The sequence below is a fragment of the Zeus faber genome (assembly GCF_960531495.2).
Source record: "Zeus faber genome assembly, chromosome: 17".
NCBI lineage: Eukaryota > Metazoa > Chordata > Actinopteri > Zeiformes > Zeidae > Zeus > Zeus faber.
In genome coordinates, this window is record NC_137204.1 from 15,085,530 (window position 1) to 15,103,138 (window position 17,609).

A 17,609-nucleotide genomic window follows, 5' to 3' on the forward strand; every position below is an offset into this window, starting at 1 on the left:
ATACAACAGTACGGCACAGCAATACAGTATAGATAGATCGATAGATAGATAGATAGATAGATAATAAAGCAACGAGACTTAAACATGTGAGGTCACTTCGCAGTGTCAGTTGCCGCCCCGGTCGCTCCGGCCGCTCCAGCCAATGTAGCCGCTTTAGCCGCGCCAGCCAGTGCATCCGCTCTTGCCGCTCCGGTCGCTCCAGCCGGTGCATCCGCTCTAGCCGCTCCGGTCGCTCCAGCCGGTGCATCCGCTCTAGCCGCTCCGGTCGCTCCAGCCGGTGCATCCGCTCTTGCCGCTCCGGCCGCTCTAGTCGCCGCATCCTCCCTGCTCTTTGTCCCACAAGCCCGTTGCGCACGGCGGAGGAAACCCTGTGCAGCGAGCCGCCATATTGGACCAGCGGAGCCCGGAGGAGCCGCAGAGCGACCCGAACGCCGAGCCCTAAACACCGCATCTCCGGTAAGAACGGGCGGGCGGGCTGCATTGAACAACCCCCACACACACACACACACACTCGTATTCCACGGGGGTTTTATTCCGGCGAATACAACAACATGACAGTCATATCAAGGAGTTGTAGCACAACGGCTTTGGCTGGCGAACGTTAGCATGCTAACGCGAATAGCCGAGGAGGCTAAGCTGATGAGAGGCGACTCCCTGGTGAGCGTTTAATATTATTTCGGAAAACCCCACTGACAGCCATTCCAAAATAACCGGGGAGTCGACTGCGGCCAGTTTCCCCACCGAGAGAACTGACGCCGGGGCGCTGTGGAGAACGCTTCGCTCGGCTCCTTTCGGGGCGGTTTGTCCGTCCGGTGGACATTCTTAACGCAGGCTAAAGAGCTACGTAGAACTTACGTGCCACTTAGTTGGACTTGGATATCGGCCCCTTACGCGGTCAGCGGCTTTCTGTGCTGGAAAACAAACAGGGGAATTCGTGTTTCCCCCCCCCCCCCTCGTTTGAAGGACCTCGGGGGATGCGAAATGACATCTCTGGGCCGGGGTGGTTTCCAGTCGGGCTAGGCTAAGTTCATCTACTTGGCTAGCGTTGGCTTGTTAGCAACAACAATAATAATAATACAAATACCTTGCTCTGCGCAAGGTTTGATTTGCGAAACTCGCTAGCCACAGTGGGTTCTCGTGTTCAATTTTGTATTTATTTTCTGCTGTTCGCATTTGAAAGTGCAGAAATTCTCTTTTGCCAAACATTCTAGCCCGGCTAATGATGCCAAATCAGCTTACATCAGGTGGATTTGTCCGGCAGACGTAGCGCTGTATTGGCCGCAGCCCTGCGAGAGGAGCGTTTCGTGTCTTGTTATTTGACCCGGAATGTAAATAGGCGGTATTGACATTGAAAGGAGAAGCTCACAACTCGTCTGCTAAATGAGCCTTTTGGCGAACTGTCGCCCAGTCAACCGGGAGGGTTTAGTCGCCCTCGGTAGTGTCTTTTGTAATGGTCCTAATTCTGTTGTAAGCCTGTGTTATAACCACTTCTTGTAAACCACGAATCAGAAGCACAATGTGCTGATTTGTTCGACCGCGTACATTTTCACATCCAAGGAATCGGTCTCGGAATGGGGCCGACGCGTTGTTTTGGGGTAAAAAAACAAACAAACCAAAAAAAGCATCTAAGCATTGAGAATGGGCTCTTTGTTGCGTGATGGGACGATCCCATTTGAACGATCAGCCCAAAGTTTTCACTTTATTTCTGTTTATTCTGTGTCACCAATGCCAAGTGAGTCATGACAGCAGAGGAAACAGTCCACCTCGGTGCTGTGTTCCCGAACTGCTGAGGCTGCAGTGTGGTCACATGCCCCGTGATTCGCCCTCGTCGCTTTAATATATTTCAATAAAATGCACGCCTCCCCCGACTTAAAAAAAATGTCCTAGTCGACTATTAATCGTCTGTTTAAGCCATTGGTCGACTAATTATTTCAATATATGTTTTTTTTGGGCATCAGATAATGGTTTGCGTTCCAGAGCTGAGAAAGAATGTTGCAACTAACCTTGTTAACGCCGTGCTGCATTACAAATAAACACGAAAGCTAATAACAGCCTCTAAAATATCAATTTCATTTACAAGCTCTGTGCGCACAAAGCCGTCTGTGAATTACACCGGTTAAACATTACTTCGGTTCAACTTATTAGGCCCTATTATTATTTGTATTAATGTACACATTTAAATTACATATTAACGTAATTTGCACTGAAATGTGGTGTACGGGAGAGCCTTTTCCAGGTGTCAGCGTCCCCTCATCGGGCCCATTCCCCAGGGGCAGCGGACTAGCCCAGTCCCAGGGGCTCGGGCACGGCACTGGCCAGCGTCCACCTAGTCCGTCAGGATATTAAAAATACGGTTTGGTTATTGAAAAATGTTATCAATGGTGACAAATGGCAGTGTATTCAGACTTTGGACTTGTCAACTTGTCGAAGTTTAAACTTCCATTTAAACGTCAGGGAAATTAGTCATGAGGAACATCCCTATTCTGAATGTGTCAACCAGCAAGGGCACTGAACATGTTCTTAATTTATCTGTAACACCAACACAATAACTAAGAACCAGCCTTTAAAATCAAAATTTAGTGCTGCGCGGGAGCACTGAATGTGTCAGAACATCCAGCAAGGAGACTGAACATTTATTTTTGTTAAAATTTGTTTCAAATTAAAAGCCCTCTAGCATTTCATGTACGGGTCCAGCCATATTGTTTTTAAGGTTAATTTGAAAAGGTGCAGCTCCTGAATGGAGTTTAAAAAAATATATATATATGTATTTTTTTTAATTTAAATTTTTTTTCCCTTCGACCAATGGACAAACTCGGTAAACTAAAGCCACTTCAGACTATGTGATTCTGGGTTGATTTTCTGCTCGCAGACAGGTTTTTGGAGCTCGTCGAGCAAAGCCCCAGATCGGAGGAAAATAAAAGCTTGCTTCCGTGAGCAATGAGCGCGGGGTGTGAACTGCTCACAACGTGATCTGAGCACTTGGCGACGCTGGCGAGATATCAAGCATGTTTAATATCTGGTCATGTCGCGATCGAGTCGGGAGTGACGCAACGATCTACAGCCAATGACAGCAGGCGGGGAGATGGCAGTGCACGGAGCAGCAGCCAGAAACACACATCATACCTATTTTACTTTGCTTCTCTAGGTTTTTAATATTTCTCATCAGGGATTCCTCCTGGTGAAAGACTTGTAATGTGTGACCCCCTGTCACCGATCAGTCATGGTGTGTGAAACCACAAGACTGCAAGATTCCCGATCACAAGACAGAAAGTTGTGTAGTGTGAACAGTATAGAGATCTGACGTCTTTGAAAGTCGTGTAGTGTGCCTCAAGACTCTTCTCGTCGACTAAACTTTGGTAGACTATTTGGGGGCAGCCCTAGAGACTGGTTTTGTGTCACCATTTTGGTTTTGCACGGCTTTAATTTTACTCCTGCCGTTAGGGTGACCCGGTTGACCTCCCGGAATCCCGAAAGGCCCCATTGGGTTTCTGAGCAGGGAACACCACATGAGGGTCATGTGAGGGGAGACGGCCTGGAAAAGAAGCCCGAAGGCCCTCACATGTTGTGATGGGGTCTTCATTGGATCAATCATTGGAATTAAAATATTTTTTCTTTCCTAATTAGATGGTCTTTTTTTTATGATGCCAGGCATACGTAGATATGACAATATGTAATTTAGGTAAAATTATTAGGGCACTTTCTAGTACAAGTACCACTGTATACATGACTTGTTCAGCATTTTTGGCTGTTCCAAAAGTTGGGACTGAGCAATAGAAATGCCGCATTGTGCATGAGGTCCAGGTGGGAAGTGTTGCATAATGTGCGCTACCCTCGAACGAAACAATAATACTAATAATACCGTATGGCTGAAATAGTTGCTGGGTTTTCAATAGGTGTATGGAGACGGAAAGTTGCTGCTTCTTATCAACAAAGTTGCTATGTTGACACCACTGTTTCAACTTTCACTTGTGAGTCCAGCAGAACAGCAGTGCTGAATTCCATATGAACTCGGCAGCTTGTAGCTCCCACATGGGATCTCTGGAGTGTTTCATTGCTCCCTTTGTAAAAAGTCAGTAATGCCGTTTTACACCAAAATTTGCGTGTATAACCGGGTTTTGTTAAACGTGTGTAAACCCGCTAAAAATAGGCGATTTGCGCCTTTACCATTGCCGGAAGAAATGCTGTTCTTTTTTTTCCCTTTTTTTTTTTTGTCACGTTTGACAACACACCTGAAAAGGGGTGTGTCATGGTTTCAGTGTGATTAGGGGAAAAAAACAGTAGAGGAGACAGCAACTTAGACAAACAGCGACATAAAACTGTAAAACTTGGAGAGGAAAAACACCAGCTCATCACCCAGCGAGACTCGGTTCCCTTGGTTCCTACAACAGAGCCGTTCAAAAGAATCGGATCGTTTGTGAATGACCCAACACTACAGGAGAAGCAGCAGTGCTGCTTAGAGTAGTGTTGAAGTGGCCACTTATTTTAAATGTCCTAATAATATCACGAAATGTAGCCAAATTTCTTCATGCATGTAAGCAATGATCACCTCACCAAGGTATAACCAAGGTTAATTTATTAACTCAGCCTTATGAAGTTTATATTGCCGACCCCCCTGAACGACGTCTCTTTGCTTCTACTGATATAATTAGTCCAAATAAGTACACCCTGTAGAATGACCGACCATCCTACTTTGCTGTGTTTGTGTACTAATATCATGATTGAAATTTAAAAAACTCAAACAAACCGTCTGTCAACATGCCATACATTGTTTTGTATAGTTAATCTTAAGCCGCCCTTCATACTTCTATCAACTTGTTGGCAGTTGCTCTTGTCACAAGATACAACTCTTCAGTTTTACTGTATTTCCCACATTTCCCACGCAAATGGCATAATCGCCCCAAAACCAAAAAAAACAGTTGACTGAAATGGTGAATAGGTGAAAAAGCGTCACCTAGCCATTTCATAAGCATCTAGCTGGTCCACACTAAAATAAATCAGTGGCATAATGGTATTACAGGCAAACCTATGGGTTTTTTGATTCTCTTTTTAACTCTATGTAGAAAACAATTTTATTTTTGTTCAAATAATTTCCCACCAAATTTACAGGATCATTACATTGTTATTTAGCAAACGCTGTTGTCTAAAACGACTTATAATAAATACATTTGTCACAGTATCAAACCAACTGTATGTCGTTCACAGCCAGCGAAACATCCTAGAAACAAGCAGTACTACGGTAGTAGAGTTGGAGAGTTTTTTCTTTTCCTCCTCAACATCCCCCCTATATTATGTTTCTACATTTCTAATTAATATATTATAGAACATTGTACACAGCATAGCCACAAAATTAGATTGTGTTAACTTATAAACTTATAAACCTCTGGGTGAACTTTATTGCACTGTTCTGAAATGCAAGCGGCGCTACATACAGTAAGATCATCTGTCTTGGGTGTACTATACTACAAGTCCCAGAATTACACTCTACTGCTTTATCCTAGGAGTGGGACTTTTTTTCCTCAAAAGTATGCCTTCTTCTGTTTGATTATTATAATTTTTTTTTTTTTGTTGTTTGTTTTTTTGGGGGTTTTTTTTCTCCATAAAACATAGAGGCAGCAGTGTAGTAGCAGCCTCTGCTGGGCCTTATTCTCTGTTAGAGAAGTACTATAATGCCCAGCAATTAATACAAGTTTAGCGCCTTTCTTTGCATATTGTTTATGAAGTAACAGATGGAACTCCTGTGGCATTATGGCATAATGTTCAACAATAAAGCCTAATTTGACAGAAGATTAGTGTTTTCAGCCTGTGCTCTTGCATGCGTTATTTCCAAGCTTTTAATATGGGGTCATGCGGGGCACAGTACTGTTACAAATTAGCTGGTGTCATGGTGGCGTTGTTTCCAGCACAGGGACCAGTTGGCCTGTAGAGAGAGTAGGTATCCTAATGTGCGGCCATAGTTATGTGAGTAACCCTGGCTTACTTGCTGTGACAGAGCTTGACGAACTCCACATATTAAATTATACTTTCTTAGTTATTTAACTACCTATGCCTTGTTGCAGCGACGCAAACTCACTAATACTTCTAAGGGTACCTCCTTTCATCTCACGGGTATTGATCTTATGATTCGATTGCTCTGTGCATTTATTGTCTAATTTGAAACAACAACTAGTTGATAATTAGTTGTCATATGCTTGTATTAACAATGATGCCTATGATTCCATTCTTCTGTCTATTTGAGTTAAGAAGTCTGTTTTTGTATGACAATATCTTAACCCTACCTGTAAACAACTGTTAATTAACACTTCTTGATAAACAGACGATGAATTTGTACATTCTTTCTTTTACATTTTTTAATGATAAAATAGAGAACTGTATTGATAATATAGATTAAATATAACAAGTTCTTATTGGCTGGCTTGGTTTAGACTGCAGATGAAAGTAATCCAGATCTGATTCTCCCGTTTCAAACATGTGTCACAGATCATAGGGTTTGAGGACAATAAACATGCATAGAGTTGTTGATGTTTTCTTGTTTTGTTTTTTTACAAAATATTTTCAATTCTTATTTTTACCTCATGTCATTACAATATGTGTAACAGAGCTATAGGATGACATGTGATTCTTGTGAACCACCCCCATTCGTCCGAAATCACAGACTAATTCTCGTAGAATAAAAGCTTGGACAAAGGTTCCCTTCAGTTCAGTCTCAATGTCATTTGTATTGTTTATTTAAATGTGAGGGTCACGCTAGGGTTGGTCACGCCAGCATTAAAGATTCTCATCGTTTCTTAGCATATACATTGTTATTTTTGACTGTATTGTGTATTTGTCCTGGTGTTTCCAAATGTAATGTCCGAATGTTAACCTCTTGGATTCTTGTGGCACAGTGCTTGCGCTGCGCCCTCACAACAAGAAGCATTGGGTTAGATTCCTACCTGGGGCGCTGTTGGCAATGCGCTCCGGTGGGTTATCTCCTGATTAGGGGCCTTTTTGTGTGGAGTTTACAAGTTCGCCCCGTGCTCACATGGGTCTCCTTAAACATAAAAAAGGTCCTCCAATTAAAAACACACCGAACACTTTCCTGTCCTGTCCCTGACCACGACATGGATCCACCACCTGGAATTGTTCCCCAGGCGCTGACGTAGTGAATGCTGCCCATGGAGGAAGGGCGCCTGGGATGGAAGGAAGGGCGGCTGGGATGAGAGAAATGTAGAGGCTGACTTTCTCCAACCACTCCTCCCTGCATGTGTTTGTGGGTCGAGTGCAGTTGCATCTGTGAGACGAGTAATAAAGGATTGTTGTTCTTCTTCTCTTATCTGTCCTCACTTGGCACAGTCGTTCTGAACATCAACAATGCATCATAGAAAATGTGCTATATCATTCATATTGTGTATGCTTTCTTTTGTGGGTGGTCAACATTGACAATTATTTTATGTTGGATGGTGAAAAGTGGTCCACATACCTTTTGGTAAAAATATACAGTTTGTGTAGTGCTTTTATAAGCGACGCCTTCAGTTTCATTTCTTTATTCCTGCAATTCCGTGTGTCAAAATTAACCAAGGTTGAACTCTGTGAAACAGTGAAAGTGTTTCGCTACTGGAAGCGAATCCACTGATCACAACGATTACATTGAAAGTAGTTTAACTCTGAGTTGAAAATTACATTTTCGTTGTTGTCAAAGAAATTAAGTGTTCTTTGTTGAACAGTATTTGTTTGTTTTTTCTACTAAAATAATTCCATACTGCTACATACAGAGCTTTTAACAATACTATGTCTGATCTTCCCTCCTCTCTTTCAGAGCCAAGATGGCCACTGCACCGTACAACTACTCCTACATTTTCAAATACATCATTATCGGTAAGTCATACTGGCAAGCAACCAAGAAGTGGGAAAGCTGGCTAGTTTGCTATAATGGGGTTTTATATTTTCATGTGGTTTATCCCCCAATAAGTGAAACAAAGTTGTCACTTAGTATGCTGACTTCTTGATAAAAATTAAGTTTCTTTATGTGAAACATGGATAGGGTTTTCATGTGTTTAAAGTCACAGATGTTTCAAATTTCAGTGTTTTTAAATAGATCTGTAGAGCTGGACTTCTTAACATCAGGTTTTTGACTTCCATAACTTTTAGGGCTGCCAAATAGGCGACCAAACATTAGTCGACGGGCAGAGTCTTATTCAACAACATTTTATTTTATTTTTATTTTTTTGTTGGTTGGTCACAGGAAAAAAAAATACACTCTATTCTGGAGCTGCGCCTTTTCAAAATAAACCTTAAAACCTATATGGCTGGACCTGTGTATTAAATGCTAGAGGGCTTTTAACAGGCGGCTCACTTCATGCGTATGCACAGCATGAAGTTGACTAGTCCAAATGTCTGAAAAAATATTGCATATATTATAAGAGCCATTTGAAACCAAAAACACATTCTTCAATAACCAATCGTATTTCCAATGCCCCGACGGCGGCGGTGCGCCTGAGCCTCGAGCACTAGGAAGGTGCAGCGAATTCCTGTCCCTGGGAAGGGGCGAGGTCAGGGCGGGGGTGGTGCTGTAAAGCCGGCCACCAGGTTTATATCGGGGAGCGGGGATTTACGGGCGGGGATCCGCGGACCCGGGAAATCCGCCTGACCATGGGTCCCTAATGAGGGGACGCCGACAGGGAAGATGGTCTTCCGTGCACCACATTTCAGTGCAAATTTTGTCAATATGTAATTTAAATGAGTACACCGGTGTAATTTACAGACGGCTTGCTTCATGTGTGCGCAGCGCTTCTAAACTACATTCATGATTGAAGGCATATCATTAGGTTTTGTTTTTATCCGTAATCTAGCACAGTTTGAACAATGTTAGAGCTGGTCGTCTAGTAATCTAAAGGTCGCTGGTTAGATCCCATGCTCCTCCTGCTAGCATGCTGTAGTGTCCTTGAGCAAGACACTTAACCCCTAATTGCTCCTGATGGCTGCGTCCATCAGTGTTTGAATAATTGTAAGTCGCTTTGGATAAGAGCGTCTGCTAAATGACTAAATGTAATGATGCCCCAAAAACATATTTTTAAATAATTAAATCATATTGTAAACGTGCAACGATTTGTTGACTAATGACTTGAACGGATTATAGTTGATTCGGAAAATCTTAAGTGAGGGGCAGCCCTAATAATTTGAGTACAGATTTTAAAAAAAGGACACAACTTTTTAAAGAAAATTAAGAAATTTTCTTAATCTAGCGTAATCTAGCACATATAAATTACCCTGTAATTACCCTGTAATCCAGTGCTGCATGCATGAAGCGAGCCAAGTGTGAATTACACCGGTTAAACATTGCACCGGTTAAACGTATTGGGCCCTATTATTATCCTATTAATGTACGCATTTAAATAACATATTGACATAATTTGGACTGAAATGTGACGTACGGAGGATCATTCAGTGTCCCCTCATCTGGTGCATTTCCCGGGGCCGCGGACTCGGTTACTCGTGCACCTTTTCTGATCCCCGTCCGGAATTCCGTACGGCCACCGGCTTTCCAGCACCACTCCACCCTGACCTCGCCCCTTCCCGGGACCATGGGCTATCTCTTGCTACGCCTTCTCCGTCCCCCTGGGGCTCGGGCTCACCTCCGGCCCACATTCGCCCGGTCCATCGGAGCATTTAAAATACGATTTGGTTATTGAAGAATGTGATTAACAGTTTCTCTTTAACTATACACAATATTTGTTATAATATACGCAATATTTCTTCTCGTAGACTCGTCTAAGTTTAAACTTCCGTTTAAATGTCAAGGGAATTGGTCATTAGGAACCTCCCTTTTCTGAATGTGTCGAAACAACCAGCAAAGGGACTGGACATTGTTTCTCCTGCGACCAAGCGACCAATTAAAAACTTGCTTGACTAAGACTATTCTGTAGTGCCAGTAGTATTTCTTTATTGAAGTAAATTTATCTATAGTTAAATGTGTCACATTATGGTAGTCTGCATAGTGACAAACTTGCCATTTGAATTTTTAGCCGTGCAACGTTTGGCTTTCTTCCCGTGCCAGCCATTACGGTGAATACACTTAAAAACCACTCTCTTCATAAAGGCAAAACGTCCTCTAAATAAACAGTTTTCATGGGAAGGAAACTGCCCGTTATTTAACTCTGAACTATTGAAAGGGGTTTGAACCATGGTGCTCGGCTGCAAAGACGATAAACTGAAACATGTCCAGTCTCTACAGAGACTGGTCTTTATTCTTAAATCTTATTATGTTTCTCCTTCGAAATGACACTCAGACCCTAGACGTGTCTTCAGTTAGGGGTGTGGTGTGCTGACATTGGGCACAAGCGCTTTGTTTGCCTGCTGGCTGCACCGCAAAGCGGTGCTGGAGGAAGTGAGCGGACAGGAAGAGGTAGAGCGGATGGAGAATGTTCATTCTCCGGAGTGAGAGAGCGGAGGACAGCTCGAAAAATGATCACACTGATTTAATAACCTTGGGTTAGGGTTATCACGTCCGGGGACGGGGGGGGGGGGCTCTGTCAGCGGAGGGAACAGAGACCTTCCGGGAGGGGCAGGGAGGCAGGCGATTCTGTTGCGTACTCTCGTAGTATTAGACGTCTCTCGCACCAGCATCAGGTACTGTATCGGTAACAGTCATCATGTGGGAACAGACTCCATACAGAATTTTCCCGTAAAGGAGCCCAATGTGGGAATCACTGCCTACTGCCTTTGCCGGATATTTTTTTTACGGTTTTCATGTGGGAGAGGGGCCATGGTTGATAGATGGTAATGGTGTGTGGTTTGGGTAATGTCATTTATTTCAAATCCTGCTTGTCAAGCTTTGGGAGTTTTTCTTTTTCCAGCGAGTTGGTTCACAAGCAGTCTAACCCGAAGGCTCAGAATATACATATCGCCGTCCATAACACATTTATTCACACCCACAGCCTCTGGTTATTTACCCTCTAAGCAGCCTGCCTCAAAGCTAGCAGGATGTCAAAAAACACGCCCTTGTCTTACACGTGATCCCACATTTTTTTTTTCTTGTTTTTTTTCCTCTGTGGTTACGACTGTCCTGTCAATCTAGTTTAAGTAGTAACATCTGATCGATCCCTGGCCCCATCACTCAGATTAAATATTTCAAAACATGTTCTCACATTATGAGCAAATTAACCTGATCTTTACGGGTTCAATGAATGCCAAACAAACATGACAACCTCTCTCTATAACAACCTGACTCTGTGTTTCCATGACTATCTCCTCTCATTCACATGACAGGACCTTTACTATGGCGAGTGTGCGTCAGCATCTTGACTGCTAGCTTGAGAAAAGAAACGCTCTATTCTCATACTTCACTGGGTTCTTTTATCTTTCCCTCATCACAGGAGACATGGGGGTGGGAAAGTCATGTTTGCTTCACCAGTTCACAGAGAAGAAATGTAAGTACTTCCCTGACTTCAACTAGAGTGCTTTAATCGCTTTTAAGGCACTCTTTTCTTTTTTTTCTTTTTTTCCTCCCCCCTCCTTTCCCTGCTAATAGGGGAAGTCAGTCACATAGAAGCAGAGTGTGAGCACAACAGTGAGAGACTCTTCTTCTGTGTGCGAGTCAGCTGCAGCCTCCCATTACCATTCAGCTCAGTTTTATTTTTTGCCGCTATTAAGAAGCCAGATGATGCCTTCGTTATTCATTCAACAGCACATCCTGCGCCGTTAAAGGAGAAGAAGTATCGCAATCAACACACTGCGGATTGCGCTCGGGAAGGTTTTGAATGCGTTGATTTGGATGTTATAAAAAAAGAATTGCACCGCCTTTTGGTTATTGACACTTGAAATTGTGAGTTGTAATAATGTCTGAATGGCTCTGGGGGGCTGAGGGTTTGACACCTGCTTTTGGATAGCTTGCATGTGAAAAATTGCAACCGCTCTGTCACCAACTCTAGTACTAATGCAGAAATCATCCTGAGTTTGTAGTCTTTTAGGTATGTAACTCTAAATGTACTCAATAATACAAATGATTATATACTTACATTGCCAAATTCACAATTCAATATTTTTCATTTTGATTTCTAAAAAAATATGTTGAACAAGAAAATGTAATCAAACCTATCAAATCAAAATACATTTTCAATTAGTGCTATGATGCTAATGCTATGCTAATGCTAAAATTGGAAAAACAATTATCTATTGCCAGTAGAATGTCAAAATATCAAACATGAGTACTGTGTACTGGTAGTAAAGAGACAGGAAAAGTGTGGACGCGAATCAAAAGACGTACATCTACACACAGTAAATGTTGAGCACGGTTCAAATAAAACGGGGGAAAGTCAAAGCTAAGTAGAGGGAAGAAAGAAGAGGGCTCAAGAAATGGAGGACAAGGACTCGAAATGAATATTTGAAAATCTACCAAGACGCTGAATGACTGGTTGCAACTCCAACCCTGAGAACAATCCACAGCTAAGAGCCAACATACGGCAAAGTAGAAGATGGGGGGGAAGAGAAAAAAAAAAGTCTGTGGTGGTAAATATTTAAGGCTACACCGTGTGCAGCCTTACTGTTACTACGATGGAATCAAACCATCCACCCCTCGCCTGGTTTTCTAAAGAAATAGGGGGACAATACACGAGTGTTTCCACAAAGTAGTGTGGTCGTAGTCTGTATTGGAAGTCTTTGACATTAAATCTCCGCTCACCCTCTCCCCAGTCATGGCAGACTGCCCCCACACAATTGGCGTGGAGTTCGGTACGAGGATAATTGAAGTGAGCGGCCAGAAGATCAAGCTGCAGATCTGGGACACGGCGGGCCAGGAGCGTTTCAGGGCCGTCACCCGCTCCTACTACCGGGGAGCAGCAGGGGCGCTCATGGTCTATGACATCACCAGGTACATATCATGCGACGCTGCATCGCGACGAGAGACGGGGGGTGGAAGCCAAAGTGTGAATTTGGAGGGAATTCAATCGGCACCGAACCGCATCAAATCTCTTTATTTGTATTTCACGCAAACATTGGTGCCGTCAGCTGATCCTATGTGGACGTCGCTCAAAAAGTGCCCCGCAGTTCTGCCTCGCGTAAAGCGTTGCTTTGCGTCTCACGTTTCCACCATGCCGTTGAAAGCGCCAATAGACTGTGCGAGTGTTGTCGACACTTTGGATCGGATCCCCCTTTCCTCCAGGAAGCTTTCCACAGCGACGCCGATGCCGTTTCCTCCCAGAGTTGTTGACGCGGCGTTATGTTGTTCCATTCTGTTCCGACATCTCTGCTCCACCAAAGAGAGCTCTTGTCTCAGAGCGGTGTATTTGTTGGGGTCAGCCGCAGTGCACACGGTGTGTCCGCCTCGTCACCCCATTAACTGTGATGGGGTTTGGATAAACCACCGCACTGTCCTTACTTACTGCACTTCAACTATTTGTTCTTGGTGGGTTTTTTTGTTGTTGTTTTTTTTTTTCTCATAAAAACTCTGATCATATGTTAAACCCATTTTGGTATTTTACCAATAGGGGAAAAAGTGGGTAGATTTACAGTAATCGTTGAGAGAGAAACTTCATTCAATTGAAACCTCTTGAAAGCAGAAGGTGATCTCAAAGGCTGCATCTATAAATAAACCACAGACCACAGCGTTGGACCACTAGACGGTCTGATCTCCGTCTTTGTTTGAGGTTGTTTTCTTGTCCCTGACAATCTCGTCCAAACTGTTAGATGTTACCGAAAACTAGCTACATAAACACGGAGCAGTGTTTGAAATGTCCAAGTGGCCTCTTTTAATAGCCCAGGAGAATGTTACTCTTGAGACCTTGTGCGTTTAAATATTTATATCTAACATGTCCTTCAAGTTCATAATTAATCAAATGTCCACTGTCTCAGGGTACCTTCCTATTAGCCGTGTGTGTGTGTGTGTGTGTGTGTGTGTGTGTGTGTGTGTGTGTGTGTGTGTGTGTGTGTGTGTGTGTGTGTGTGTGTGTGTGTGTGTGTGTGTGTGTGTGTGTGTGTGTGTGCGCGCGCGCAAGGAAAATGTGTTTGTACTGGATGTCACAATTAGGCTGTTAGTGATAATGTGAATCAAGATTATATTTAGATATTATATATTACGTGTGTGTGTGTGTTTATCTATTTGTTTATTTATGAATTAATATATTTGGGTGTTTATTTATTGATTTGTTGTTTTGTTTGGTCGATTTCTGTCCTTTTATTTTGGTCATTTAATGACCTATAAAGCGCTATTAAAAGCTAGCAGATGGCTGTGGATATGGCCGATGTATCGCCTTGTCGCTTGGAGGGTTTCTCTGAAAACATGTCTGATAATCGCATATCTTATCTGTGAGGGTTGATTCTTACCGTTCAGTTGTCGACCGCTTCTGCTCGAGGTGTAAACACGAAGCTGCTGGATATCAATGAGTCACATCCACGGAAGGTGCAGTGAAGTGATGTGGAACAGCGAGAGGAACGATAACGTGTCGGAGACACATTTGTGTTTCTCGCGCGAGTGTTTTGGAAAACGGCCCCTTGAATTCATCACAGCCGCCTGTTCTGTGTGAAATTGCCGTCTCGGTTGTCAGACGGTGTGACCTGGTCAAGCCGATTCCCACGTTTGAAATGTCCTACCCTCTGTTGCCATAGTAACCTGACTTCCTCTGTGTTTGGTTTGGCGTCCTGTAGGAGAAGCACGTACAACCACCTCAGCAGTTGGCTGACTGATGCCAGAAACCTCACCAACCCTAATACTGTAAGTGTGTCCGTCTGTTTGCGCTCCGTGTCGCTGTGTTCCTCCACATACTCACCGCACATACTCCGTTTCCTCATACGCCTGTGTTTATGTTTGCCCATTTTAACTTTGTGAAGTCTTGTCACTGGTGTCTGTTTTGGTTTTTCTAGCGTCTCTTCCATTAGCGCTGTTGTCTCATTATGTCCCTTTGCCGAGTCTGTTTGAGGCCTAAAAGCCATGTCCGTTTCTTGAATTAGATCAGTTGCTAAATATGATTTGCTCCCAAAATACTCTAGTCTAATTTACCATGCCCTGTGAGCTCCCAAAAGGAGTGTCGTTTTTATAAAATCCTACAACCAAATGCTGTTTTTTATTGATTTTATTTTTGTGTTGTTGTTGTTTTGCATATTTTTCTGAAGATAATAAGGAAACCTATTCTAAAATGTTTGAACTATTCGGAGTCTGTACAGAATACAAAGATAGAGCTGCACGTTGGCCTAACGCTAGATTCATTTTGGATACGATTTGATTTCTGTTTGTTGCAATGCAGCGACGCGGCCACAGGGTGGCACAGATGACCGCTTTGTCGCTTGTGTCCTATTTTTCAATGCAAAAAAAAAAAAAGTAAATAAATGAAATGTTTTGTTCATAGTTTTTACTGTGAACATTTTGGCCCCCGAAAATGGGCTCTAAGGAGTTTAATGTTGATTTGCAGTGGGAACCCCCTTTAATGGTTATTTTTGTCCTCTTTCTATGTGGTTTAGGTGATCATTCTCATAGGGAACAAAGCCGACCTGGAGGCCCAGAGGGACGTGACGTATGAGGAGGCGAAGCAGTTTGCAGAGGAGAACGGTGAGACGTCAAGGGTGGAGCTGTTGGGACTAGAACAGAGCGAGGAGATGTATTTAGGGAGATATTTACAGTAACCCCATGGTCAATGTCATCAAAAATAATCGCCGCCACAATGTTGTATTTCTTTCGCGGAGGTACCATGAAACAAAGGAATTTTAAAAATTTCCGCTTTAATGTGCCCAAATTTTTTATTTATTTTTTTATGTGGCCTTTAACCATAAGTTGACAATATTCTATACTATGTGTTTCCTTCAGATCACACTGATTTCGTTCCTTGTTAAGTTAATTCATTTCTTCTCAATCTAAAATTCTGAAGGGAGCAATGACCTCAAACTGGGGGATGTTTCTAAGTAACATCTCACTCTATTTTGGATTTGTTTCTTCTAGGCTTGTTATTCCTGGAGGCGAGTGCAAAAACGTGAGTGGTCCCCAAAATCAACATGTTGATTTAAAATTTTTATTATTATAAAATTTTCCTTCTTGAATCTCGAATAATATTCGGGTTTTTGTCTCGTTCCCCCCCCCCCCCGCTGTGCGTGTGCCCCAGCGGCGAGAACGTGGAAGACGCCTTCCTGGAGGCGGCCAAGAAGATCTACCAGAACATCCAGGACGGCAGCCTGGACCTGAACGCAGCCGAGTCGGGCGTCCAGCACAAGCCCTCGGCCCCGCAGGGCGGGCGGCTAACCAGCGAACCACAGCCCCAGAGGGAAGGCTGCGGCTGCTAATGACCGAGCGTCCCCTCCCACCTCCTCCTCCTCCTCCTCCTCCTCTTTCTCCTCCTTCTCCTCATTCCCTCGTTCTTTTTTTTTTTTGTTTTTTGTTTTTTTTGTTTTAGTTAATTTTATTTTATTTTTTTTACATCCGTACGTCTCCTCCGCCTCCCTCCCGCAACAGGAGCCGCGTGAGCGGAGCGGGCCGAGGGATGGCACGGCGGGGAGGATGGGGGGGGGGGGGGGTGGAAGCTGACGTAGGTGGACTCTGTCTCTCGCTCTCTCTCTCTCTCTCTCTCCTCGTTCCATCTCTCCATCCTTCAGTTTTTCCTCCATTTCCCTCACTTCTAACTGTAACTGCTACCACAGTCGCTCTATTTGTAGTCGTTCCCTCCTCTCTCCCCCCCCCGTGCGAAACTTGGTCTGGCCCGTGGACCGCAGTCTAGTAGACGACTGCACTCACGCAGCGTTACCTGGGTTACTGACACATCCCTAAAAACCAAGACCCCCCCCCCCCCCCTTCTTTTTATTTACTCTTTGGTTTTATAGCTCTAAACTTACAGTGAGACACTATTCTGAATAAACTGGATCTGAAAATGTCCCGACAGCGCTACTTTCCTTGCTACCCGATCCCAACCTCCTCCGTCTCTCCCGCACGGTACACAGATCCAGCCTCGTATCCGTCTCGTCTACATCAATGTTACCTCTTTTTTTTTTTTTTTTGTTTTTTTTTTTCTCGGTCCCCCCTTTCCGGGATTAGCTAATGAAGACAACGCATTGGCGTATGATTCGGCCACACTACAGCACAGAAACGACAGCGGGTTTATCTCGAGTGTTTTTGTTTTTGTTTTGTTGACTTACTATCGTCGAGGAATATCCAGAAAAGCTTCGGTTCCGGCCCCGTTCTCCCATCTTTTGAGAAGCGCGCCCGTGTGTGTGTGTGTGTGTTTCTCAAAGTCGAGTTGGTATTTTGTTTGACCCAAGTTTAAAAACTACACTATATATTTTTTTTAAATTTACTTTAATGGAAGGATTTTTTTTTTTTCCCCCCAAATTAGTTACTCTGCTCCAAATATCACTTTTTCCCCTCCTCTGTCCCGCCCCTCCCCTGTTTATATACTCAGAATCTGTTTTACCACATTTTTCTTTGACATTTTTGTTGCCTTACGACTAATGTTAATACTATAACTGTTGCATCGCTTAGTTTTGCCGCACTTGCTCTTCATATTGCTATCAGTACTCATTCGTTTTTTTGTGGAGAAATGATAAACAAAAACAACACTCGAGAGTTCCAACTTTTCCCGACAGGTAAATGGCGACTGCCCAAACTATTATACCCCAGAATCTTATCTCCACTATTGGAATTATAAAGAATCCCCAAGTGA

General features: G+C 43.4%; 1 protein-coding gene across 1 annotated transcript; it reads left to right on the forward strand.

Annotated features, from left to right (window-relative positions):
- The first annotated feature begins 389 nt into the window (after nucleotides 1-389).
- Nucleotides 390-16,651, forward strand: rab14l (RAB14, member RAS oncogene family, like). The gene is made up of 8 exons (XM_080018245.1): nucleotides 390-456; nucleotides 7,796-7,854; nucleotides 11,352-11,405; nucleotides 12,667-12,844; nucleotides 14,617-14,683; nucleotides 15,427-15,514; nucleotides 15,902-15,932; nucleotides 16,062-16,651. Exons 2-8 carry the CDS (start codon nucleotides 7,803-7,805, stop codon nucleotides 16,237-16,239), a joined length of 648 nt encoding a protein of 215 aa, XP_079874371.1. The 5' UTR covers nucleotides 390-456; nucleotides 7,796-7,802; the 3' UTR covers nucleotides 16,240-16,651.
- Nucleotides 16,652-17,609: the final 958 nt, after the last annotated feature.